Source organism: Leptodactylus fuscus, chromosome 2 (assembly GCF_031893055.1).
Source record: "Leptodactylus fuscus isolate aLepFus1 chromosome 2, aLepFus1.hap2, whole genome shotgun sequence".
Classification (NCBI taxonomy): domain Eukaryota; kingdom Metazoa; phylum Chordata; class Amphibia; order Anura; family Leptodactylidae; genus Leptodactylus; species Leptodactylus fuscus.
The window spans coordinates 89,887,927-89,915,797 of NC_134266.1; the positions used below are offsets into that span (position 1 = coordinate 89,887,927).

Genomic DNA, 27,871 nt, shown 5'->3' on the forward strand with positions numbered 1-27,871 from the left:
CCGCATCCTCATACTCATCCACCATAAGCGTTGCACAATTCTGCTAATACTAGGCTCCCTCCACCCTGATTTCCCCCAACTCTGCTGGTTAGAGGCTCCCTCCACCATGAATTTGCCCAAACTGGGCTGTTTAGAGGCTCCCTCCACCATGAATTGGTCCAAACTGGGGTGGTTAGAGGCTCCCTCCACCATGAATTGGTCCAAACTGGGGTGGTTAGAGGCTCCCTCCACCATTAATTGGTCCAAACTGGGCTGGTTAGAGGCTCCCTCCACAATTAATTGGTCCAAACTGGGCTAATTAGAGGCTCCCTCCACCATGAATTGGTCCAAACTGGGTTTTTTAGAGGCTCCCTCCACCATTAATTGGTCCAAACTGGGCTGGTTAGAGGCTCCCTCCACCATGAATTTCCCAAAACTTGGCTGTTTAGAGGCTCCCTCCACCATTAATTGGTCCAAACTGGGCTGGTTAGAGGCTCCCTCCACCATGAATTTGCCCAAACTGGGGTGGTTAGAGGCTCCCTCCACCATTAATTGGTCCAAACTGGGCTGGTTAGAGGCTCCCTCCACAATTAATTGGTCCAAACTGGGCTAATTAGAGGCTCCCTCCACCATGAATTGGTCCAAACTGGGTTTTTTAGAGGCTCCCTCCACCATGAATTTGCCCAAACTGGGCTGTTTAGAGGCTCCCTCCACCATGAATTGGTCCAAACTGGGCTGGTTAGAGGCTCCCTCCACCATGAATTTCCCAAAACTTGGCTGTTTAGAGGCTCCCTCCACCATTAATTGGTCCAAACTGGGCTGGTTAGAGGCTCCCTCCACCATTAATTGGTCCAAACTGGGCTGGTTAGAGGCTCCCTCCACCATTAATTGGTCCAAACTGGGCTGGTTAGAGGCTCCCTCCACCATTAATTGGTCCAAACTGGGCTGTTTAGAGGCTCCCTCCACCATTAATTGGTCCAAACTGGGCTGGTTAGAGGCTCCCTCCACCATGAATTTGCCCAAACTGGGCTGTTTAGAGGCTCCCTCCACCATGAATTGGTCCAAACTGGGCTGGTTAGAGGCTCCCTCCACCATGAATTTCCCAAAACTTGGCTGTTTAGAGGCTCCCTCCACCATTAATTGGTCCAAACTGGGCTGGTTAGAGGCTCCCTCCACCATGAATTGGTCCAAACTGGGGTTTTTAGAGGCTCCCTCCACCATGAATTGGTCCAAACTGGGGTTTTTAGAGTCTCCCTCCACCATGAATTGGTCCAAACTGGGGTTTTTAGAGTCTCCCTCCACCATGAATTGGTCCAAACTGGGGTTTTTAGAGGCTCCCTCCACCATGAATTTGCCCAAACTCTGCTGGTTAGAGGCTCAATCCACCCTGATTTTCAAAACAAATGTTGGTGCCAACCTCAACTTACTACAAGGGCCAAATTCACTGCTGGTGACAAGCTCTCCTCACTGCAAGTGCCAAATACACATGTTTCAAGGTGTTTTCCTACTGTCAGAGAGGTGGTATTGAGTGTGTAAAGTGTGTAGTTGTTAGGCTGTGATGTTGGGGTAATAGAGGGTCTTTGGTGTGTTAGATGCCCCCAGACATGCTTCCCCTGCTGTCCCAGTGTCATTCCAGAGGTGTTGGCATCATTTCCTGGGGTGTCATAGTGGACTTGGTGACCCTCCAGACACGGATTTGGGTTTCCCCCTTAACGAGTATCTGTTCCCCATAGACTATAATGGGGTTCGAAACCCGTTCGAACACACGAACATTGAGCGGCTGTTCGAATCGAATTTCGAACCTCGAACATTTTAGTGTTCGCTCATCTCTATACTCTAGCTTGTAGTTGGTGTAGATTTCAGGCATTATTTACTCCAAATGAGGATAACTTTGTTGGGGATGATGATCCCGTCCACAGTATTCTCTTGCATTAGTTTTTATCACAGGTGACGTTTAAAAAGTCACACACTCCTGGTTTTTAACCTATTTATGCCTTATATTGGCTTGGGGAATAATAAATCTCCCCCAATGTGTGTATAGGCCCTCCGTAGCAATGCTTAGTTACAACAATGCAAACTTCACAGGCAGTTTTCTCATTGAAATAGCCCACCCCTCTAAATAAAATTATATCAGAAAAATTTTGAATAACCTTTCTCCTAAAAAATTTAAACAGTTTTGCATGCTTTGCAAAGTGCATAATCCCTTTAGGCGTAAACGTCGTGGTTTGGATGCAGCAAAAAAACACAGCATTTTACAGTGACAGCAAAGTGCATAGGATTGTAGCAAATCCCATCCACACCTTGCAGAAAAATACGCAGACATGCTGTGATTATCAAAGCCGTTGTGGTTTTGGAAATCAAAGCATGTGAATTAGACCTATGGAAACGTTGGTGGTTTCCCTATAGGTATAATGGAAGCAGAAAGTACTTTCTGTGAAAAATGCTGCAGGAAAAACCGGGATGCCTTTCCGCCGTGGTTTTTCACATATCGTTTTTTTGCTGCTGCCTGCTGCATGGCGCCTTAGCTTTTAGTTGTTTACTCTGTTCCATCGATCTAAAAGATGCTGGCTGCCATTTCTGTCTCCACTGGGTAGTCACCCCCTTTTTCTCAGGCCCTAAATAACGTATAAATCTGCACTGTGACATAGAGTTTGCATTCAGATTTATATAGCAGTCAGGGTCTGTAGAAAAGTGTTAGTCTAAGACTCTGTTCATACCACAATTTTGTCCAAAATTTCCTTTAAATAAATGAAAAAAACAGGTGCAATTGCAGAGTGCAGACTTTTTAAACATATTTGTCAAGAAACGGGTACACAGGTAATACAGAATAAATAAACCTGGTACATATGTTGGTAATAGAAGCCACTGAATATGTTGTTGTATAAGTTTCAATATTTTCCTGTTTTCTATACAAATATAGGGCATAAATCAATGTGAACCCGAAAGACAAAAAATTAGCAATTAACAGCGTATTAGTTCTGTAGTTCTCATGTCAGCCAGGAGACTGATGGAAGAGGCGGAAACTTGTAATGTACTGTATGGCGTCTGCCGGTGTTCTGTATAGCTTATAAGATTACAGACGCAGGTGAAACAGTGTATTAATGCTGCTACCAGACTAATTCACAATGAATAATTCACTTGTGTATACTTGTCAAGCTGCTGCTGAAACGTTACATGTTTACAAGTGTGGAGGTGTTTCAGCTTTCCCTGTGTTAGCATTCATGGTTCAGTAAAAGTATTGGGTTCAAAGTAAGACCAATTTGGTTGGACTTACTAATACTAAGGCTGGGGCTCCACGTGGCGTAAACAAATTTCATCCGCACATTGCGTAAAAATACGTGCAACGGACACACTGATTTCCTAATGTGTTATGGTTTTGTATTTTGGAAATTGCAGCATATCAATTATACCTGTAATGGAAACAGAAAGTCAGTAGAGGAAGCCTCTGAGGCGTTGCCACCGTGGTTTTTCCTGCAGTTTTTTTTTTGCGGGCCTTAGGGGACATTCACATGGAGTAACGCCGGGCGTGTATCACAGCCGTACACGCCGGAGTTACGGCAGACTGCCGAACACATCCCATTCACTTCAATGGGAGCGCTCGGAAACGCCGCTGTTACGAGCGCTCCCATTGAAGTGAATGGGAAGTGTTCGGCAGTCTGCCATAACGCCGGCGTGTACGGCTGTGATACACGCCCGGCGTTACTCCGTGTGAATGCCCCCTTACCCTAAAAAGTAAGACCGTGCAAAGTTAAACTAGACAGTCTTAAACTTCCTCAGATTTATCCTAGTGTATTTTTAGACTGTCTAGTCTACATTTAGAACACCTTTTATTTGGCTTAGTTTTTGGTGAAAAATGTGGGACCTTAGCCTTATGTATAAAATATGCCTTATGTAGGTTTCTAAAACTCATTAAAGGGCAGAAAATGAAGAGGAATTTGAGGTGGAGCCCCCAGCTCCCCACTTCATCTTTCTGACACAGACCTATTCAGCGAGGAGACTTGATCCGTGGACTCTGTGACTGAAGCAGCAACAGAATCTGCCACAAGATCTAGCTGATCTACCATGAAAACAATGGGAGGCGGAATCTTCTGCTGATTATGGAATCCGCCTCAAAATCAGCCTTAAATTCTGCAATGTGTACACCTTAGAATATCAGAAAAAAACTTTTCTTGCAACCAATTTCCATCATAGTAAAAATATTTCACATCCCTACTTGGTTGGGCATAACTATCAGAGTGCTGGGGGATCGGATCAAACCTTCCTGTGGAATTAAACTTTACCTATTAGTCTTCATGTGAAGTACTAGAATGAAGGGGTTCTTGGTGTTCTTCTGAGATCCCCTGTCTAGTGTTGATGGATTGTCCTTTTATGTTTATAAAACAAGAATCTAAAGGAGTTTTCTGGGCAATTTTTTTTTTTTTAAAAAAAGGACTGTTAGTGCTATCAATGGGTTTAAGTGCATCCAAATACCTTTAGCAGTTTTTTGAGTGATTTCTGGCTTTCTCTGGGAGCTCCTGGTCTCCTCTGCATTTCTTTACTTGGATAGCTTCCTGCTGTCTGAGGCCAGGTTCACATCTGCGTTCAGTATTCCGTTCAGGGAGTCTGCTCGGGGACCCCCCGAAAGGAATACTGAATGCATTAAAAAGCGGTGAGCAATGAAAACATATGGACCCCATAGACTATAATGGGATTCGTGTGTTTTCCATGCGGTGTCCACATGGAACATGTAGAAAGAAAAGTACTTCAAGCAGTACTTTTGTCTCCACATGATATGTGCAGAAAACACACAGATACCATTATAGTCTATGGGGTCCGTGTGTTTTCATTGCTCACTGTTTTTTAATGCATTCGGTATTCAGTTCATGGGGTTCCCAAGTGAATTCCCTGAACAGAATACCGAACGCAAATGTGAACCAGGCCTTAGCCTGCAACTACCATAATGTATTTCAGTTCACTCAGCTCCCCTCCCTCTCATTTCCTCCCTCCCTAACCCCCCTAGCTAGCCCGTGGACTATTAACCCTATCTACCTACCTAGCTAACTATTTCAGTCCCCCAGCCCCCTCCCCATGCCATGATAGTTACCTATCTTCTCATCCTGGAGATGACTTTGAGATGCCGCTGTCCCCTCTTCTGCTCGCACTTTGGATCCAGAACAGGCGCCTGCGCAGTAGAACACTTTCCGAAGCCACGCATGCGCAATAGAGTGCTGCTTCTTTTTTCTTCTGCCAGCGTTCTCTTGCGCAGGCACAGGCCTTGGCTCCCTTGTAAAGGAATCAACGGCTAGAAGAAGAAGGGAGCGTTCATGAGTATGAGGGAGGGGGAGAGAGGAGTACTGGTGGCCTCCCATCTCCGGGAACACCAAAACGAAACGTCACCAGGAAATCAGAAAATGTGCCTGGGGTGGTCACATGACCATAAATACACATTTTTTTTAAAGGCAGTAAATTTGAACTTAGGTGGGGAAAGGGGTTTAGCTTAGGGGTAAAGTTTTAATTTTTCCCGGACAATCTCTTTAAGTCAATTAAAATAAGAAAAGTCATACAGTTCTTATCACAAGGAGACAGAAGCTGTGACTGCTCCTTTTCTAGATATCTTAGACTCTGTAAACTTTGGAATAAATGTACTGTAATTTCTGCAGTGAGTCCTGACAAATAAATAAAGAATAGAATTTGGGAAGGAGCTGAACATGAAGGCGTGTAGGAGTATAAAAGCCATTTGTTCCTTATTCGGCTGCCAAAAAGCAATCCTTGACTTTTGGAGGTATTATAGGAAGCCTGAGTACAGCATGCTCTGTTCACTGCAGCTTGTTATCCATTCCATAGACAATTGCTCCACCAGCTGGTTAGATGTAGTTACTACACCCATAATATTGTAAGAACCTGCAGCGAGGATACTGTTCTCTCTGCACTAATCCAGCCTTGGTGACCTGCCAGTCAATTCCCATGAGTCTACAGCGGGGATTAAAGGTTTCCAAGCTGGGTGTCTGTCTACGATGAGGAGACAGGATTGCGATGTGACTCTACATAGGGGGGTGACAGAGACAGAACCCGGTCCGGTCATTGTGGACAAGCAGACGATACTTTAGCTTAAAGTGGACCCAGAAGGAGTCTGAGCATGGTGCACATTCTGGTGAGTTTTTCACAAACATCCTATAAACATAAAATAATATTATATCTGGAGATTAGTACTGGAGGTAAACAATAGTTTCGGCTTCTTGTAGCCCAGGTATGTGTGGGGGCTTGTCTTGTATGTGGCTGGGTCTGTAGTCTGTTGTAGCACAGCTGTATTCTTGTGGACTACAAGGACTCTATGTAACAACTACATAACCTCATGTATAACGCTGTCCTCTGCTCCATCCTGCCATTTATGGATCGCCGGATGGATTAGTAGATCCATTACTCGTTTTATTAATAAAATTTCATTTAATACTGTTAATGACTGTCCATTTATATCCATCCACAACCTTCAGACAAACTTTAATATCCGTTGTTCTGATCCTCTAAAGAACCAGAATAATGGACAGGGTGAAGATAGCCTGAATAATATTATTAATATTTAAAATGGTAAAATGATATATTTTTATCTTGAATCTGTAGTTAGAATCGACTCCATTACTACGACTCTACAGCCGTGCTGCTGACATAGGCTAAGGGACAGAGATACTAGAACTGTCTTAGTTTCTCACAGTAACCAATCACATCGCAACATTTATTTTGTCTTCTGCTCCTGAAAATGAATGCTTAAAGGGGTTGTCCCATGAAAAACATCCTATCTATACTGCTAGTTTATGTGGATTTAAGACTTTTCCTAAATACATTGCTTTATCAAAACTGCTTTGTTTGGCCGCTATCTTAATTTATTCACTTCTTTATTTACATGCGTTTCTATGGCCATGGGCCCCGATCCACGGGCTTATCTGCTCAGTCCCCCAGACGTAGCTGCCTGCTCTCAGGGGGGAAAGGAAGGGGCTGAGTGCTGGGAGCAGCTCTGAGCTGTGTATGTCTCTTCCACAGACAGGTAACAGAGCTCCTCAGATAGGGGAGGGGGAAGGTGAGAGCTCCGGGATTTCTGAACTCTTTATCTTCGGCTCTTCCACTTATCAGCCGGTTTAATTGAATTTAGCTGATAAGGGCTGAGATAGGGAGTCCGGTACCTCTATATGTAATGCAAGCTGACTCAAATCCAGCTCAGTTACATCAGCTTCTACATCAGCTTCATACTGTGGTAAGTCATTTACAACCAATCCCTCATTACTAACTGCAAACATAGCAGATAGCAGAGAAAGTGAAACCCCGCCCACCAATGTGCCGAGAAAACCAGGAAGTGAAGAGAGCACACAGCATGCAAGTTGGTGAACAAGCGTTATGGGAGTACCCCTTTAAGGGTCCATTCACATGGAGGAAAATGGTGAGAAATTTGGTGTGGAATTTCAGCACTGAAAAAAAGCCTCCCTTTGACTTCAATGGGTTCCTTTTTCTGCTGGCAGAAAAAAAACAAAACAAAAAACTCGTACTGTGGAACGGAGTAAGTGCAGTTTTATATATACCATTTACAAGTGTGCTAGACACTCCCATTATCATAGCCCAGCAGTAAGTAGCAGCCTTGACCAATTCCACTTGGCTACCAAGCACAAATTCTACAGTATGTTAAACTTGGCATTTTCGTCTGCCCACACTATTTAACCGTCAAGTGTGAATGAGTACCATTGGCGACGTCTGGATTGCATGCATATCTGATACCATAGGGTATGTCACAACATATCTATGATTGACAGTGGAAAGTTTTTGGATAGCAAGATAGAGGGCTAAAAATAAAATGGCAATTAAATGTATTGGGTTTATGACAGGCCTCTGATGCCATGTCACTTTATAAGGGATCCAAACAGTGGCAATGTGTGGTTTTTATGACCTGATGTAAACCCCGGGCACAGCTTTTGTCATTTTAAAGTTACGGTATTTGAAGATTAGTTATTGTATTATTATTGTAAACCTGCGTCAGTCTGAACGTTTCCAGTAATCTCCCTTAGCTTGGTTATGGCTTGGAATGAGAGAGAATATTATTTGTAGAGATGGGATCCTACAGGGACCTATGCACGATGGCTCCAAAATGTTTCATTTTCCATATTGTAAATACAACACAGGAAACCCCAAAATAAACATATATACAAGAAACATAATGTGGACTTAGTACCATTCACCACACACCTGTACCAACATGAACGTTGTGGGGGCATCGGGGGCTATCTACGCTGTCATGAACTGCCCAGGAGACTGACTCTTGTGGCACATGATGTTACATCTTGGTTAGTTATGAATGGTGCAGATTTCAGCTAAGGCCTACTGAAGGATGGCAAGCATCAAAGTTAGAGTTGAGTTTATGCTTTCTGAGTTCACTGTCAGAATGACTCTCAATAAATCCAGAAAACACATGTTCCTCTTATTCACTCCCTCCTAACCACATTCTTATTATGAGTAGACACAGTATATTAATACCTTATGCGCTGCTTTGGATTTAATGACAACTGCAGGTGCTTACGAGGGGCCATAAGGAGTTATTGAACCTTTCACCTTGTTTTTTTTTTTTATTTTCTTAATTTAGAACTGTGATATGTATTTTGTACATTGGGGTCGATTTACTAATGAAAAGGAACCAGAATGCTAGCACAGTTTGAACCACATTTGTTAACTGTTTTCAAGGCTTTCTAGTCCTCGTTCCTCAAAGGAGTGGGGAAAGGGAATGAGAGCTACAATAAAGTGGAGCAAACACTGTAATGTTGGTCATTAGATAGAAGTTATCCAAACCCTCTGGCTATGGCAAGATTAGCAACAGTTAAATGTGCCTTAAAGGGGCTCTATCTTGGGAAAAGTCATTTTTAACAAAACATATACTTGCACACCTACCTTTTGTATGTAAATCACCTCAGTAGTTTTTGAATGAGCCAGTTTTTATTCATATGCTAATTATCCTCCAGTGAGCACAGGAAGTTCTCAGTAGCACTCCTCTCTCTACTGTGTGCTGTGTATGAGAGCAGGGAGATGAGTCATCAGCACCAGCCACCTGTGTACACATATAGCAGAGAAGAGTGCTCGATCAGACTTCATGTGCTCGCTGGAGGCTAATTAGCATATGAATAAAAACTTTCTCAATCAAAAACTACTGAGGCGATTAACATGCAAAAGGTAGGTGTGAAATAGCCTTTCTAAAGGTTATGTAAGTATGTGTTTAGTTAAAAATGACTTTTCCCAATGATAGAGCCCTTTATAAAGCAATAGAGTAATGTACCTCTTCTGACTGTACATTGATGGCAGAAGATGGGGGAAACAAGGAATGTGCATAATGGATTTGTACATGCCAAGTTATTTTTTATCGAGAAGTCGAGCTCTGTGAATGCTCTTTCCATTGAACTAGACATGCACGTTTGCTTGCTTTATTCTTCATCATTATTAAATGTTTGGAGGCTCACTATGTATCATTTGCTTAGTATTATTGTTATTGTTATTATTATTTTTACCCGTATGGTATGGTACACAGAGTTAGTCTCAAAAATATTTTTGAGAACTGAATATGACCCAGTCAGTCTTCTTACACTGCAGGCTGTCTCTTTTGTATAAAACTAAAAATAAGCTATTAGGAAATTTCTTTATTTCCTTTGTTGTTTTAAAGGGGTTGTCTCATCTCAAAGATCCTATTTATACTGGTAGCTTAAGTAAATTGAAGACTTTTCTTAAATATATTACTTTAGAAATGCTGCTTTGTTTGCCTGTTCTGAGAACTTATCCCTCCTTTTGTTTACACAGTGTTTCCATAACACTGAACCTGTGTGATAGGACTAGTGACAAAAACAAAAGGGGACACCGAGCCAACCGTAGTGTGATAACTTCTAGATAAGTAAATGTTCAAATGAGGAAAAAGGCTCACCTTGGAGGGTTGTGGATTATAACCACAACACTTTTTGTACATGCATATGTAAAATTCCTTCTCCTAGGTCGAGGCAGCAAAGTTCCTGACACCTCGCAGGTGTAATATTGTGTGGTATAAGGACCAATGGCTCAGATTTGTTCTGAATCCGAAACTGAGGAACTGCGCTCTCTTATTTAGTGGTTAAAAGTACACGATTTTATTGACTTCAGACAAACTTTCACACAACGCGTTTCGGGCGTTATACTACGCCCTTCCTCAGGTGTATTAGTTTCTACAATTAAAACACAACAACATACGTCTAAGCAATATGCGGTTGCAGCTCTCCAATAAATAGTTAAAACCAGCATCTCACTTTACATCAAATAAAACAAATGTAAATCATGTACACAATGTAAGCAATGGACCTCTTTAAAACTTAATTACAGAACATCTCATTGTTAGCACCCTAAATTGTGGGCAATGTTTCACACAGTGTTATCTACCTGCCCAGTATTATCTACATAGTGGGAAGTAAAATGGTAAACGACCACTGGAGGACCCAGTTTAAGAGTCATCTATCTATATTCTTCTCCTCAGAGTCCAAGTTTACCATGTTGCACCACATTGTCATTATCATTAGAGCTGCAAGAAAGAAAAAAAGCATGATCACTTACCCGTGACCGCTGGGCTGGTTGCTTGTCAGTCCAGCGGACGGCATAGTTATTTATACCATTGGTGGAAGTGGCATATTCGGAAGCTTCTGCTTCCCGCGCTGGCGCACGCGCACTCAAGTGCACGTGCATTGGTACAATTCACTTGCCGGCGTCCGGAAGATACTAACGGCGCGTGCGTCCACTACAACGCACTACTATTATGCGTGCGCAGAATATTGTAGTGGACGCACGCGCCGTTAGTATCTTCCGGACGCCGGCAAGTGAATTGTACCAATGCACGTGCACTTGAGTGCGCGTGCGCCAGCGCGGGAAGCAGAAGCTTCCGAATATGCCACTTCCACCAATGGTATAAATAACTATGCCGTCCGCTGGACTGACAAGCAACCAGCCCAGCGGTCACGGGTAAGTGATCATGCTTTTTTTCTTTCTTGCAGCTCTAATGATAATGACAATGTGGTGCAACATGGTAAACTTGGACTCTGAGGAGAAGAATATAGATAGATGACTCTTAAACTGGGTCCTCCAGTGGTCGTTTACCATTTTACTTCCCACTATGTAGATAATACTGGGCAGGTAGATAACACTGTGTGAAACATTGCCCACAATTTAGGGTGCTAACAATGAGATGTTCTGTAATTAAGTTTTAAAGAGGTCCATTGCTTACATTGTGTACATGATTTACATTTGTTTTATTTGATGTAAAGTGAGATGCTGGTTTTAACTATATTTATTGGAGAGCTGCAACCGCATATTGCTTAGACGTATGTTGTTGTGTTTTAATTGTAGAAACTAATACACCTGAGGAAGGGCGTAGTATAACGCCCGAAACGCGTTGTGTGAAAGTTTGTCTGAAGTCAATAAAATCGTGTACTTTTAACCACTAAATAAGAGAGCGCAGTTCCTCAGTTTCGGATTCAGAACAAATCTGAGCCATTGGTCCTTATACCACATAGGACTAGTGACGTCACACACAGCTCTGTTAGTAGGACAATCAACTCGGCTAATTGCAGTTTGCTGATAAAGCAAACTCTCTCCATGTAAACACACAGATAACACTGAGTCCTTCGTACTTGATACTTTAGTGTCCGTTTCAGCAAGAGGGGAGGGGGGGAATACAGGAAATGAGAAAAGGAGACTGCAGGCAAGCTGCTGAGACAGGGAGATGGGAAAACCCTTTTAAGCTACTATTTACTTTTTTTTTTCATTATTTTTTGAAAAATATTTTTCAAGTTTACAACCAACACAAGTAGATTACCAAACATCCCCAATCCCCCACCCCCAACAAATACATAGAACTGCATAACTGTACCATACAGTAATGAAAAGAACCCTACCTCGCCCAAAGTATACAATATAAGTCCATTAATCTCTCCAGTATATGGAGTAACATGTAGTCAAAGCCTCTCACCTCTCTGTTTTCCATATCAATTGGCGATCGCCTGTGGGTGGCATGGTCTGTGGGATCAGATTGGGGTCTCCACAGGGCCCAGACCTTTCCTCTCACTGTCCCCAAATCAAATAACATTTATATTCTACTTTCCTTTTGTAGTATATCCCTTTATAAAACCTTATAGTATTTTTCTGTTTGGTAACTTATTCAATGACTGTTGGCGGGGTAGCTAACAGTCAATGTTAGGCTTTCAATTTCCTAGAATCTCAGAATAGCCAAAACTCCCCTTTCCATTTTGTTCACATACTTTTGCCGCTCTTCTATAATTGGTGAAGTCTAATTTTTATACGCATTTGTTTGATTTTGTTTTCTGTATTTACTTTTAGGACTTTTGTGAAAATCTGATGTAGTTTTAGGTCACATTTATGTAGCATTAAAGAAAATTCTGAAGGGTTCACAAATGTTCAAGCAACACTGTATGTTGTGAATAAGAAATAAAAAGGGAAGATGAAAATGAAATATGGTATTGTATGCTTGGTATTGAGGGCCCCCTGCCAGCCACGGTGTACTAGAAAACATGGGCTCCACAAATGCATGCCCAGGAACAGTGTTCTTGTCTTCTTCGTTGGCAGTCATTTTGAAACTTTCGTGTGCAGAGAAGGGGGTGGCAGAACAGTATGAGCTGATGAGATATTAATATTTAATTAATAGTTATTGAAAAGTGAAAAAATAAAAGGATAATATCTAAGTTTCTTAGGTATTTTGATAACGTTGACAGCCTCTACCACCAGACATCAACCACTGTTAAAGAGAGTCTGTCACTACCTGGATAGACCCCTTTAAGAGCATTGGTCTTCTTTCTACATTGCTTTTTTCTGGCAAAGTTCTCTACACCTCCAAAGGTTACATGACTTCTTATTGCTGTTATGTTCTGCATTTGTGAAGGGAGGGGAAGCAATATGATGCCACTCTGTGTCTCTGAATCAGCAGTGCCACATCACTCAGATTGAAGTAAGCAGTATTTATTTAGCACATAGGTATGATGAGAGCGCTCATGGTTGTTGATAAAAAAAAAAAAAATCCCAGTACAAATGACATCAGTATGATTGGCTGAATGAATAGGAAATTTGTTTCTAGCCATTGCCCAGTGTAAAAATGCCAGCGACCACCTGACCAGCAGGCAAGCACTGATAGACAAAAAAATGGTTTTTGGCAGAACATCGCCCCATGTATTTGGGAATATGCTACTGACAAACAGAATGCCTAAGGGGATGAATGATTTCATCCAGTGGTCTCTCCAGTCACAAGCTCAGACTTTTTGCCAACATTGGACTAAATTGGGTCTTCATAACTTGAAACGACAAGCAACTTTTAGTGCCACAACATGTGGTAGTCTGAGACCAATGTATGTCAGGGCTCGTTCACATCTGCGCCCGGTCTCTGTTCTGCAGGTTTCTGTTTCCTGCACAAAACAGGCAGGAGACGGAAACCTGCAGAACTCTTTCAAACCCATTCATTTGAATGGGTTTGAAAGATGTCCGGCCGTGAGCGGTGGTGAGCTTCTTATGCTCTCCGCCGCGAAACCGTTTTTTAAAAATCTGACACAGAGTTGGACATGCAGTACTCTGTGAACGATTTAAAAAAAAAAAAAAAAAAACGGTTTTGTGGCAGAAAGCATAAAACGCTTACCGCTGGACCTGGCCTGACAGGTTTCTGTCTTCTGCATGCAGAAGACGGAAACCACAGAACGGACTGCCGAACGCTAGTGTGAACCTAGCGTCACTTGAAGATCCAGCCAGTCAGCGTGGATACATAACACCTGGAAACAGTTTTTGTTGCACGGACACACAGTCCTACATGCAGGATGTTGTGTCCGTGCAAAAAAAAAATCGATTTTCAGGCGGATCGGCCACATACAGACACTGACGGTCAGCTTTAAAAACCCATTCAAATGAAGGGGGTTTTAAAGCTGACCGCCAACAAGCTGTCCCCTGTCCAGTTTCCCTGGAGTTTACGACGGAAACCCAGGGGTGGACAGCAGTGGTTGTGTGAACCCAGCCTTAGTGCATAATATTTGGCTGTATCTATCCCTATCAGCTAGCGCTATAATACTTAAAGGGAGTCTATCACCAGGAAACACAATATTAAACATCTACAGCGCATCGTAGGGGACATTATGCTGAGAAATGAAGTAGAAAAAAGAATCCATGTTTATTTGAACCCATTAAAAACATAAAACCAACAAGTGCAAAAGTTCCAAGCCATACTATTGCTGGTCATACTAGCCATAAGCATGGATGCTTTATTGCTGATGTCGTGCTGGGCAACTCCTTCATTTGTCTGCCGGATATTACCTGCTATTGACAATGTGAAGTTTCCTGCGAATGTAAGAAGAATCTGGTAAAGCCCCGTTTACACTTTGTAAAGTTCCACTGACTTTGTGGCAGATTCAGTTCCAACATCAGCGGCAGATTCTGACCTTATTCAGCCTCCCATCGTTTTCAAGGGAATATGTTAAATAATGTCCCAGCACTCCCTAATACTTTTATTTGGGTTCCTGTAAAAAAAAACTTGTTGCAGTCAGTCAATAGCAGAGTAAAATTATCATGGCACTCTGTTCTTATGGTGCAAAAAGTAAAGCAGTTTTATTAACCAATGGCACCACAGAAATTCCAGTGTAAACATGAAGCACTTTCATCAGCTAATAACCTAGGGATAAAGCCCAGCAGAATGTTCTGATCCCGGCGTCCTCAGATCCCTGCTGTCCTTTGTCCTTATGATATTCACAGATGAAGGCGGATTACCCCAAACCATCCATTTTTGAATATCTTGTTCATTTGTATACTTATCAGGATTTCTGTACTGGATTTCTGTGATGTTAATAAAACTGCATCACTTTTTGTATCACAAGAACAGCATCCCGTGATAATGTTACTCCACTATCATTTTCAAGGGAGGCTGAGACCACAGCAGGGTGCCGAAAAAATAAACGTCCAGCTCAATTTTGCTGCAGATTTCACGACTGATTCAGTCGCAGAGTCCACAGCTCAAGACACCCCGCTGATAAGGCCATTCATCTGGGCCTAGAAAGCATCAGGAAGCCGCAACGCATTGCATGTGGGCAGCAGGAGGGTGGAAAATGAAGAGAAATCCGAGACGATGTTCAAACCTCTTTATTTTCAGATGTCTGAATGGGGCCTAATCAGAACATATTTCTTTTTCCTGACATTATGCGGAATCCTATAATATTTTTAGATATTCCTATAGATGTACCATTTCCTTGAAATAGCCATTCTTTTTAGAAAAAGGCAAATGAGGCTGAAGTGCAGTAGGGGCGTGCCAGAAACTTGGGTTTACAAATCGAAGGCCTTTGATATGGATTTTCTAGACGGCAACATTGGCACAAAATAATGTTGACTATGACACTAACGGGCCCGACAGCACCATAGAAGTGCTTTAGAAATGGTTTTGATCCCAATATTAGACCCTTATGATTAGTGGAGGCAAATAGATTTGTTTACTACTTCGCAAAAATCATCTTTTTTAGATTGTTTTTTTTCATCCATTAGATCAGATTTTTCAGAAAACTACTCTCTGCCTTTAATAGGATATGTTCACACAGAGTCTTTTGCAGGCGGATTATGATGCAGAATTCGCCTGCAAAAACGTCTCCCATTCATTTCAATGGGAGTCACTAGCTTTTTTTTTTTTTTTTTTTTTCCACTAGCAATATTTTTTTTTCCAGCTAGTAGGAAAAAGAAGCAACATGTCCTATCATTCATCCAGGCCTAGTCCGGAGTGGGATGCCACAACGGGATGCCAATTTACTAGCCGCGCGGAAAAGTCACACGGCAGAAAAGGTTTCCGCCATGTGAACTTACCCTTACATCTTCCATTCTTTTCTTTCCTTTTTTCTTTGCTGACACATTCATTCTTAGGTCTTATTCATGTGCTAATGGAACTATGATGTAAAGAATCCAGAAATGGCCTGTACACCAGTGTACTGAACTGCCATAAAGCTGTGAGACCATCGGTTAGGGTGCTCACTACATCATAACTCACTATGATCCAGAAAGGGGGCGTTCACACTACCGTCAGTGTCCGACAGGTAGTGTCCGCTGCTAATGTCCGTTCAAAATCTTGCAAGGACATTAGCAGTGGACACTAGCTGTGTCAGTGACATTTTTCATTCATTTAAATGGAGATCGGGTGCGTTGTTTTACACTCCGTGCCTGTCCTTAAGTGTCCGTTTGTAAAGATGTCCGACTTTTCAAGCGGACAGAAAAATCCGACATGTAGGTTTTTTCTGTCCGCTTGAAAAGCCGGACATCTTTAGGAACGGACAGTTAAGGACAGGCACGGAGTGCAAAACAACGCACCCGATCTCCATTTAAATGAATGAAAAATGTCATGGACACAGCTAGTGTCCACTGCTAATGTCCTTGCAAGATTTTGAACGGACATTAGCAGCGGACACTACCTGTCGGACACCGATGGTAGTGTGAACGCTCCCTAAGTTCCATTTACACATCTGTGGCCAGTATAGGAAACACAGCCCAATATGGACAAAATGTAGTTTTCTCCAATATAAAGTCATAGGATTTGGATTTATTCTTCTCAAGAGTCCAAGTATCCAATGATACTGAGATTTGCTGTAGACATACAGAATTGAGGGTAAGGCCCCACGTAGCAGGCCTCAGCAAAAAAGTGCTGTGGGGAAAAAAAAAGTAGTAGAAATGCAATGTGGTTTTCGCAGAAAGTCTAAAGGTTTTTCAGCTTTTTTTTTTGTTGCAGATTTTGCTGTGTTTTTTTTTCTTGAGCCAGAGCCAGAAGTGGATTTAACAGAAATATAAAAACTTACTATATATTTTCTTTTTTTTTGTAGCCATTTTTGGCTTTTGCTCAAAAAACTGCAGCAAATCTTAAAAAAAAAAAGTTGCATTTCCGCAGTGTGGGGCCTCAGCCTTTACTATAGATACTCGGTATCTCGGTACTACTTATTACAGTCCTGTTGACGGAGAGGTCGGAAAGCTGTATGGAATTTGATTTTCCTTATGTGATCCTGGCAGGTTTGGCCTGGCTTATGGTTGATCAGAAGTTCTGGATCATAGACTTTGCAAATATTAAATGAATATGTCTGGGAATTGCTATTTAATAAATGTATAAGTATTTTCATGATAGGTGCCGAGTATGAATAAAACATAGAATAGTCTTCACACCATTAAGCCCATCAGTTATACAAATTTAATAAAGAATTAAGGCCTACATATCTTAAGAAGAATCTGAAGCAATGAGGTGAAAGGTGGCTTGTGTCTGGATTCTACCTTTTCATGACACTGAGACGGGTGTTGAATGCGTTATATGAGGCAGTCAGGCATTGGCATGTGAGATATGGGATTGTATTACAAGCACTTGTCACCATTATACCAGCTGTTGCCTTCCCTCCTCTGGGCGAGGCTAAATGTGTTAGATGACCACTGATAGTGAGTTGATCTTTGCAAAACTGATCCGCAGCCTCCTAGCAGCCGGCTTTACCTGTGTGGATGATGTGAAGTTGTGGCGTTTTTCAACCAGTATCCTTCCATTCTTTAGGTGTTGGGCACATGCACTATTCTGGAAGTTGGGAGCATGGATTTGGTGGTGTCCTCCCTTACCTGTTGCATTTTTCTGATCTGTAATGTCTTTGTGTGCTCCTCTGGCCGTGGAGTGGGAGCCTTGTATGCCAAGATGCTGTTAGTAAGTTACCAGACTAATTGGTGGCATTTTATTAGATTTCCTTAGTCTACGTTTATTAATGCTGCTGAAATGAATACAATATTTCTGATCGGTTGGCTGAAGTGGTTTATGGAATGGTGTTTGTTGTTGTCTGAGTCTTGCCACATATTGAGTGGAATGTAATATCCTGTTTCATTGTTTCCATTACTCTGCAAAATTCTTGCTGTAAATTACTTCTGGACTGGTCACATTAGTGTGTTTACATAGCTTGTTTGTTCCTATCACTTTTCTTAATTAAATAATTTGGTATAGCTATTTAATATGTATAGAATATGACAGATTAAAAATACTATTTCTGTTATAACAGCAACAATAAGTATAAAAGGACAATCCACTTTGCAAATTCCCTTTTTGTTATAACCATAGCCATATGATGATCAAATCACAAAATGTCTCATGCTGAGGACCCCAGTGATCAAGTGTAATCTGTGGAGGAATCCACCAGTAAGTATGTAGTTCATTGGACTGCCTGTGTAATGTGCAGACTGTCCAAGTCCTCTCCATTCAGATCACAGGATGTCTTGCTGTTGAGATCCCCAGTGATCAGCTGTTGTCTGTAGAAGACTCCACAACAAGTGCGCAATTCATTAGGCTGTCCATGTAATGTACAGTGAGACCTGGTCCTCCACAACACGCTACTCTAGAAAATACACTCAACAGCATTGAAATATCAAGAAGCAACAGTCTGGGAATTATGGAAATCACAGGATTGATAGGCATGAACATGCCTTGGCAGGGTATTAATGGATATCTGATGAATGTTATGCCACGCTGAATGCATTTGGACATGCAAATCATCAAGAATGGCTGCCGGCAGCTCCCTTTGAAATTGTATATTAATGATGTCCTAGATGTGCTAAAAGGCAGACCAGTCCATAGTAGAGAAATAACAATACCACTGGTTCCACAACCAAAGCAATGTAATACTGAGCTGTTAGGTTTAAGTTCACAATGGGTTTTTTGGACCGGAACCTGAGGCAGAGGCCACCTCAGGTTCCAGGTCCAAAAAATGGGTAGCTGCAGTGCACGGGCATCCAGTCATGCACTCCGCTCCGGATTAGGTCCAAATGAATGGGTCTAGTTGGAGGGAGTGTTTTCTGGCGGATGTCGCAAGGCGAATCCGCCTGAAAGAATGAGCATGTCGCTTCTTTTTCTGGGAGCTGGAACAAACTGCTCCTGGAAAAAAGAACTGACCGGCTCCCTTTGATTTCAATGGGAGATGTCTTTTTGGTCATGATTTTGAGGCGGATACAGCTAGCAGAAAAAGGAACGCATTGAAGTCAATGGGAGGCTTTTTTTTCAGTGCTGAAATTCCTCACCATTTTCCTCTGTGTGAATGGACCCTTCAGGTCACATAAAATTTTTTCTAGGCAGACTTTGAGGCCAGGGGGGAGCCTTTTTATTGGGCAGGAGGGGAAGCACTTTTATGCCCTCTTTAGCACGACCGTATCCAGTCAGACCGCACCTTTAATGGGTTACTTATCTGCCTGAGACATAACTGCAAGTTGAGTTTTACATCAAGCTGAAAAATGGGTGTGTTATGTTCTTTTTTTGTCAGTGAGTGTATTTTGTCTCTAGAAAACTAATGTGAACAAATGGTTAAAGGACATAGCAATTTGTGGAAAAACATTGGTGAATTATTGTGACCTCGGCAGTTATTTTTTTTTTTACATTTTTTATGACATTCTTTGAAATGAAAGTAGATCTTGTAAGAGTTGTACACATACAATACAAACATACAATGTATACTTCAAAGAACTCCTTTACACTAACATCTTTTTCTATTCTGTTTTTCCAACCGTTTTTCCAATAGTTCTTTATTTGCAGGCAGCTTTTGTAAGTAAAGCTACGATGAGGATTTTTTTGGCTGACACAACATGGTATTTTTTTCTTTAAGGCAAATAAAGCAATAAAGCCTGACATTGAATTCTCTTAATAAATCATATCTGAGGATTGCATAAAGACGGGCTGCAGGGCTAATTTCAAGCTTCCGATGCATTGCTATTTACGCTTTTCACTGGCATATTAGTTAAGTGGCCTCGGAGCTTCCCTTTAAGTTGCCAGTAGTCTTCTCATGTTATATCTCTCCATGCTTGGCTGCAGTACCCTACACATGTATAAATGTACTTTCCCAGCAGCTAAATGGCAGGGCAGTGTTTTGAAATGTTGGCACCACTTGGCTTTTGTTTGTCCTGAAAACTCTGGCAGCGGATGTCCATGGTTCAGATCAATATGAGAGAACAGTTTTGTCCTTGTGTCCAAGTGTCCCCCGAAGGCTGACAAATCACTCATGCGATGACCATTGATTGGCAGTGAATGCTGGGAAATAACCATTTTGTGTTTACTGAGCTGTCCTGTCGGGCTAGGGACAAAATGCTAGAATGTGTTTCCTCTTGTGCGGTAATCTTCTCAGCTGGGTCCTCAGACAGAGGCCAGGATCTTATTAACATTTTACAATTAGTTTATTTCATTTTTGTCTGCAATCTTTGACATTATCATTAGCTCCAAACTCTGACTTATTTTTAGTTTATTTTTCTTTATCCATCTTTTACCTTCGGTTGTTCCTTAACTTGGGTGTCATCATGAGGGAGGGAGAAGAAGACTTACCATTTGTGGGAGTACTTGGACAGGCTCTGTGCACAAATCCTTTGGGTCTTCTGTTGCCAGAAATATTCCCAGCTGAGCCTGGACCTGCGAAGATGCAACTTGTGAATCCGCTCATTACAGCTGGTGTAAGTACGGTTGTATGGTGTATACTAAGCAAGTTCCTGTAAGTACGGTTGTATGGTTTATACCATACAAGGTCCTTATTTATGTAGAGAAGGAAATACAGTGTGTCAGTTAGTTTTGGTATCAGCTAACTATATATATTATATATATAATATATATATGGGTGAACCAAAATTTACATAAGCTGATAGGTTTCGGTGGCTCTTCTCAGTTGACTTATGCTTTTAGATCTAGTAAGTAGATTTAACATTATTACCATATTGAACTTGAGACGGTCTTTGTGATAGAAGTCAAAATCTTACAAGCCATGTAACTATGTTACCATATTTCTTGTGTTCTTGTTTATTCTCTAGAACAGGTTGCTTGAAAATTATACAAACTAGCCTTTTTATTAATTTTTACTAGATTACTAATTATTACTGCCTTTTTTTAGAATGAATTTTGTATGCTATGGTGTTCTAATCACTATTATCGAAGGAAACCTGATATAAAGACTAATGAAATAGAACAGAACCAGACCATATTTATTATCTTAGAGATCAACGATGTTATATTTTGTATACAGTATTTCATATTGTTGTAGATTTTATAACTTGGCTCTATACAGTGTAAGGTGTGTATACTAGGTACGGTATATTGATATGTTTACATACTGCCATTTACTCTAGGTTCACACTAGCACTGAGGTTTCCATTATTTGGGTCCGCTCGGGCACCGTCTATTACTATTGAGGTGGTGGTCTTTCAGACAATATAATAAAAAAAAATAACAATAATGTTGATTTTGTGGGCCAGTAGAAGTATGCAATGTTGCTCCAAGGTTCAGCTTTGTTCAGACAGATCTGTGTGGTGATAATTCTAATATGTTAGCGTGCCGGTATGCATGTTAGTACGTACATTATGGTTATTAATAATGACGATTAATATATATTTTAATGCACCATTATGCACAGTACGTAGAAAAATTTTCAAGTGCGTATTATGAGGACATATGAAGTCTAAAACATGTTCTTAAAGGCTTATTAGTTGATGATTTACCCTTTGGATAGGTTATCAATTGAATATCAGTGTGTGTATGTGTGGGGGGGCTAGGCCTTTGCAGAAACTGTAGTGTTCGGTGAGATCGGTGGCCTCTTCACAGAAATACAGTTATAGCCCCATGCTTTGTAGCAGCTCAGCCCATTGACTTCACAGGCCATGTGACCCATGAACAATACATCACATGGCCTGTGAATTAGAAGCGGTTCTCAGGGATGCTACTTCAAACAGGAGCATTGCGGGGGGCCCGGGTATTGGACCCTCACTGATCTTCAATTGATGATCTCTCCTAACTCGTAAGTTGACAAATACAGGAAAACCCCTTTATTAAATGATACAGGTATAGAATGGGAAACGACCATGCCCATGAGAGCTTACTCTCTACAACAGGTTGAAGACAACCCCTGTCCATATAGCCTATCAGGACTTGTGGATGTAAATGAGAGGACCTTCTGATTAAAACCACCCTCTATGTGCCTGTATGTGAGACTGCCGCTATGGTAGATTTGAGCTGCCCATACATCACATAGATGGCTATGTTATATAGTATATCATTTTGCCTGCCTGCAGTAGCTATTACTGGGATGACCTTGGATTCCTTGCAAAATCTGCTTCTTAAAGGGGAGGGTAGGATTGGGTTTTTAAGACGTTGGATGTTCTGTGATCCAGTAGATTTCCTATAGGCTGATATATTTTCCTCTGCGTTGTTTCTTATACGTAAATAAAAAGGGGATGTATACAGTCATGTACCCAGTTCATTTCCTGCCATCCAGATGACTGCAATAGTTCTCTCTCAGCTGATTCTTACTCAGCCTCTAACACCATCACAACTTTTCTGTATACATATGTCATAATCTGTGTATAGGACATGGGAAAGCAGCTCAATCAGGTACTGTCCTGTATGTGGTATTGTCCTGTACTCCTATTAGTATGAAATCCATTAACCCATTGTTCATAACTCGCATGTCTACTTACCTTTTAGAGATATTTTTTTCACTCTGATCTCTATATTCAGTGTTTCAGTCCCCGTTGACCAGGATATTCTCAGCTTTAAACTACAGTAAGATGAGGGAGCTGTGCTTTATTGTTGCCTGAATGAAATGAGGACAAGGCTGCGGGTGACAAGGTCAGAGTAGAATATGATGGGAGGGGGGAACAGGCAGAGGCAAGAGATTTACCAGACTGCTCAGGCAATTGCTATGATATTCCTGTTATTTTGTTTATTGCATTGTATTTAAACATTGTAGGCATTCTAATCTTATTATTGTTATTTTGTTCTAAAGGCAAACTACTACATGTACTAGAATGGTCTGAAATTATTGTTTGTCCATTGTAGACATATTATTACATCTGATTTCTTCTTATGCACCTCAGCAGCCTGACAAGGGTGATTTGAGTAGCCTGAGTCTCCCCCCAAGTGCACTTCATGGCGGTTCAGAGGGAAACATCAGCCTGGAAGTCCCTGAAGGGGCACCGGATCCACAGCGCACTAAAGCTGCAATGGACCATTTACATCAAAAGATCCTCAAGATTACGGAACAGATTAAGATTGAACAGGAGGCACGAGATGACAATGTTGCTGAATATCTAAAGTTGGCGAATAACGCAGACCGACAACAAGCTTCCCGCATCAAACAGGTTATTTAACTTCTTTATTAATGATATAGAAGAACAGATTAATAAAACACGTTCAATCTTTACAGGTGATCCTGTGATCACTATGTAGTACAGTGTAAAATGATCATAGATTTGAAGCCAACTTACACAGACTGAATGTTTGGGCATCCATTTGGCAAATAAACTTCAGTGTGGATAAATGTAAAGTCTAGGTAAAATCATTTGCATGCTATAGATGTCCTAGACCTAGGGGGAGTAAAGCTGGGGGAGTCACTGCTGGAGAATGACCTGGGTGTACTTGTAAATCATACCATCATTGCAATGTCAATCATCTGCTTCTAAAGCCAGCAGAATATTGTCATCATGTCGTCTTTACAAAGCATTGGTGTGGTCCTCTCTGGAATATGTAGTTCAGTGTTGGGTGTTAGTTCTTAGAAAGATGGCCTAGAATTGGAAAAGACAAAAAAGGGTCACAAAATTGATAAGGCAGCATGGAGGACTTCAGTTATGAAGACAGAATAAAAGAATTAGATTTTTGTTATTAGCGAGACATCTAAGGGTAAGTTCACATGGAGTAATGTGCCGCGTGATGTGGCACGTATACGCCGTGTGAGCTTTTGCGGGCCGTATACGCGTGGATCGTATACATGTGGATCGTAAACGCTGCGTTGTTATTTTGCGGCCGTGATTTTGCAGCCGCAGGATCACGGCCGCAAAATAGTGCCGCGTATACTATCCACGCTCCCATTGAAATCAATGAGCGCTCACACGGCGTATACATGCCACATCATGCGCACGTTACTCCGTGTGAACTTACCCTAAGGGGGTGTAATTAACCTGTATCAATATATAAATGGCCCATATGGAAATATTGAGGGAAGTTGTTCCATGTAAAATCTCCTCAAATGACAAAGGGACACTCCCTTAGGCCCCTTGCAGATGACTGTGGTGTGGGTTGTGTACTATCTATGTGTTTCACGGATAGCACACTGACTCATTTTTTCTATGGGCCTGCACACACGACCATGATTTTCACAGTGCGGGCTGACAATCCGGGCAGCATGGACAGTTCTTATTCCTGTCCTATTTTGTGGTCTGTTCTTCTGTGGTTCCTTTTCATTTAATGACTATAATGACTATAATGTGGCCCATGTGGTTAACGCATGAAAAATGCGGAGGGAAAAGTGCTGCATGCTGCGCTTTTCTCTGCGCATTTTTCATGCGGAGAGGGGAATGGAATCCCCGAACGCAGATGTGAACTGAGCCTTAGATGCATTGATGCTTATGGAAATATATAGAATGCATGTTTCCTTCACACTTTTAGTTCAGCCATGTTCTTTCTCACCACATGGTTGAACTTTATGGACTTGTGTTTTATTTATTTTTTTACTAACTGTGAATTGATTGTTCTAAAATCATCTCTGTAAAATAGAAGTGCTAAGAACTTTGTTTGTGTTCTCTATATTCCTATGTGTTATGGAAAGATGTAAGGTAAATGGTAATGGGACCATTCTGTACATATATCACTGTTCACATATGCAACTTTTCATAATTTCTTGTTCAAGCATCAGTTTTATATAATTTTTTTTAACAGAATTGCTCCTATTCAAGTGCTTCTTCTGTTTTTAAAGGGATATTCCCATTTTAATTAGCTATTCCCTATCAGTAAGATAGAGATGACTTCCGGATGTGTGGGGTCCATCTACTCAGATCAGGAGAAGGGGGAGTTTTGTCAGTGGGAGTGTCGGAGATAGCCAAAGTACTATTTCGACTATTTCTAGCACTCCGATTAAAATGAATGGAGTGGTGCACACGCTGGCCCGATCGCTACTCCATTCAGAAAGGAGGGAAAAAACGCCCGTTCTTCTGGTCGGTGTAGGTCTGAGCAGACGGACCCCCACCTATCTGCAAGTTCTTGCAAAACCTCTTGTGCCCTCAGATCAGAGAGTGAATTTAGTTATCTGTGACAGACTAGTTGCTAGGCACAAGCTGCCTAACAACTGGATGCAAAGGATTGTTACCAGGGATCCCTAGAACTGACAGTGCAAAATTGTGCTGACATTAGAGAAGGAAACCTATCTTCACTGCAGTCTGACATTATTTCTTATGTCCTTCATGTTTTTCTTTTAGAAATACAGTGCATTTGAAGCCCCTCTATTATACTGGGGCTGTATAGTGATATTGCACAATAATCAGTAAAACCCTGGGATGAACATTGCTTGCATGTCAACTTCAATTCTGATAGAAAGTTGCAGCCCCTTTTGTGACTATGGCAAATATTTAACCTTGTATCTAATAAAAGTATAGGGGTTAAACATTATGGACCTAATTTATAAAAATTTTCAGGCCTTTCTGCACCTAAACAGAAATTGACTTGCTACTCGCTAGTTGGGAATAGTAGAAGATTTACAACCGCCATTGCATAAGCTAATTAAGTAATTAATTAATTATTTAATTAATTAAAAATCTTGTTACATAATCCTGTTTTTATTGCACTTAAAAAGGTTTCTGTTTTCTGTTAAATGCAGAATTCGTCGTCTTTAATCCTTTGTCTTAATTCTCCAAAGGTTTTTGAGAAAAAGAATCAGAAATCTGCACAGACCATTGCTCAGTTGCACAAGAAGTTAGAACATTATCACAAGAAACTGAAGGAGATTGAACAAAATGGCATATCACGACAGCCAAAGGATGTCTTGAGGGACATGCAGCAAGGGCTAAAAGATGTGGGAGCAAATGTGCGAGCAGGTATCAGTGGCTTCGGGGGAGGAGTGGTAGAAGGTGTCAAGGGAGGCCTTTCTGGACTTTCTCAGGTGACCCATACTGCTGTGGTCTCAAAGCCTAGAGAGTTTGCCAGTCTTATCCGAAACAAATTTGGGAGTGCTGACAATATTCCTCACCTAAAAGATGGTATGGAAGAAGATGGGGAGGGTCAAGGAGGATCAAGAGTACTAAGTGGCAGTGCAACCTTGGCACCAAGCCCCAAATATGGGAGTGATGATGAGTGCTCCAGTGCTACCTCTGGGTCTGCTGGTGGAGGAAGTAACTCTGGAGCTGGACCTGCAGGACCTGGCAGCCCAAGGTCAAACACTCTAGATGGACATCATCATGGTCACCATGGAGGATTTGATGCTATTCTAGAGGAATTATGTGAAATCAAAGAAGGACAAAGCCACCTTGAAGATACAATGGAAGACTTGAAATCACAGCTACAGAGAGATTACAGCTATATGACACAATGTCTTCAAGAGGAACGTTACAGGTTAGTGCTAAAGTGAATATCTGTGCTTTTATTGATAAACATATTCATGTTTTATGGTGGACTTTTGCAAAATAAAGTTCCTAACATTGCATAATATTATATGATTAGAGTTGGTTGTCTCAGAATCCCATTTTATTACCTATCCACAGAATAGGTGATACGTGTCTGCTCACCACCAATCGCAAGAACAGGGATCCTGTAGCCAAATTTAAATGGGCTAACAGATGTTCACACATTCGCTTCTGATACATGCAATGTCTATGGAGCTGATGACGATAACTGTACTGTACTTTTGTTATCTCTAGAGCCTAAAACTTTGAAACCGTAGAAAACATATGACCATATAACCATATAACTGTGACTTCAAGTGAAAACTGCATTTCCCAGGGGTGTCTTGCTCTATGTGCTTCCTGTTGGGAAGGCACATGCATGGATATGTAGAACTGATATAACAGCTAAGAAAAAGAGAAACTAAGTCCATGTTTGTGTTTGTAGATGGACTACAGGATGTGCCCATGGGCAACAGTGCTCAAATCATAGTAGGAAAAGGAGGATTTCATTGAGCTTTTTCTAGTGACAAATTTAGAAAATAATAAAATCAGAGGCTCACAGCCCGCTGTAGCACATTTTATCTTGTGACGTGGCGTAAACGCTACAGAAAAAACCTCAGCATTTTACAGTCACTGCACGGTTACTAAAAAATACACACCGTGATTTCCATAACCGTCACAGTTTTGGAAATCGCATCATGTCAGTTATAATTATGGAAACTCAGCAGTATAATGGAAGTAGAAGGACTGCGGAGGAAACGTCTGCGGATTTCTGTGAAAAGCGCTGTGAGAAAAACCATGGTGCATGGGGGCTTAGCTTAAAGGGCGTTCTCCCACAAAATCCAACTCTCTATAGATAGAGAACATTCTTTTTTTATTAAAGTGATGCACCTTTGAAGAATTATGAATGCAAATAATTTGAATTATCATTCTGCTTATATGTCCCTTTATCACAGCGGTTCTCAACCTTTGAGTCGTGACCCCTTTGGGCGTCGAACGACTCTTTCACAGGGGTCGCCTAAGACCATCGGAAAACACATATTTCTGATGATGTTAGGAACTGAGACAACGCTCCTTTATCCGTCTCCAGGCGGGTCTGCCCACATGCAGATATGCTCACATACGAGTACCTGGCGTGATAAAATCATCTTCTCGCCAACCCCATTACATATACCTTGTACAAATACAGGTGTATGTGACAGGGTTGACGCCGTATTCTACTTACGTGGATCAGTCACACCTGTAGAGAGCGGCTATTGTCTTTAAAGCAGCAGTATTGGAGGTAAAACAACACTTCAGGAATTATAATTACCGGTAATGGGTAATTATGTTCAATTTATAATGACAATGAAAATACATTCATTCATAACAGTAACAAAATTACAAGTTATGAAGTAGCACCAAAAATAATTTTATGGTTTGGAGATTACCACAACATGAGGACCTGTATTAAAAGATT

The 27,871-nt window shown here is 41.4% G+C and overlaps 1 protein-coding gene across 9 annotated transcripts in view; it reads left to right on the forward strand.

Moving 5' to 3' along the window:
- The window catches only part of TMCC2 (transmembrane and coiled-coil domain family 2), a 56,635-nt gene that overhangs the window by 22,135 nt on the left and 6,629 nt on the right, over positions 1-27,871 (forward strand). The window contains exons 1-4 of one of the 9 annotated variants that reach the window (XM_075264148.1): positions 17,229-17,517; positions 20,307-20,451; positions 22,861-23,124; positions 25,671-26,362. In XM_075264148.1, coding sequence (XP_075120249.1) covers positions 20,419-20,451; positions 22,861-23,124; positions 25,671-26,362 — 989 coding nt within the window. In that variant the 5' untranslated portion in view covers positions 17,229-17,517; positions 20,307-20,418. Of the gene's footprint in view, positions 1-5,909; positions 6,110-17,226; positions 17,681-20,246; positions 20,452-22,860; positions 23,125-25,670; positions 26,363-27,871 lie in introns of those variants that run through there. The other 8 variants (XM_075264150.1, XM_075264149.1, XM_075264151.1 and 5 more) reach the window with 8 other exon arrangements.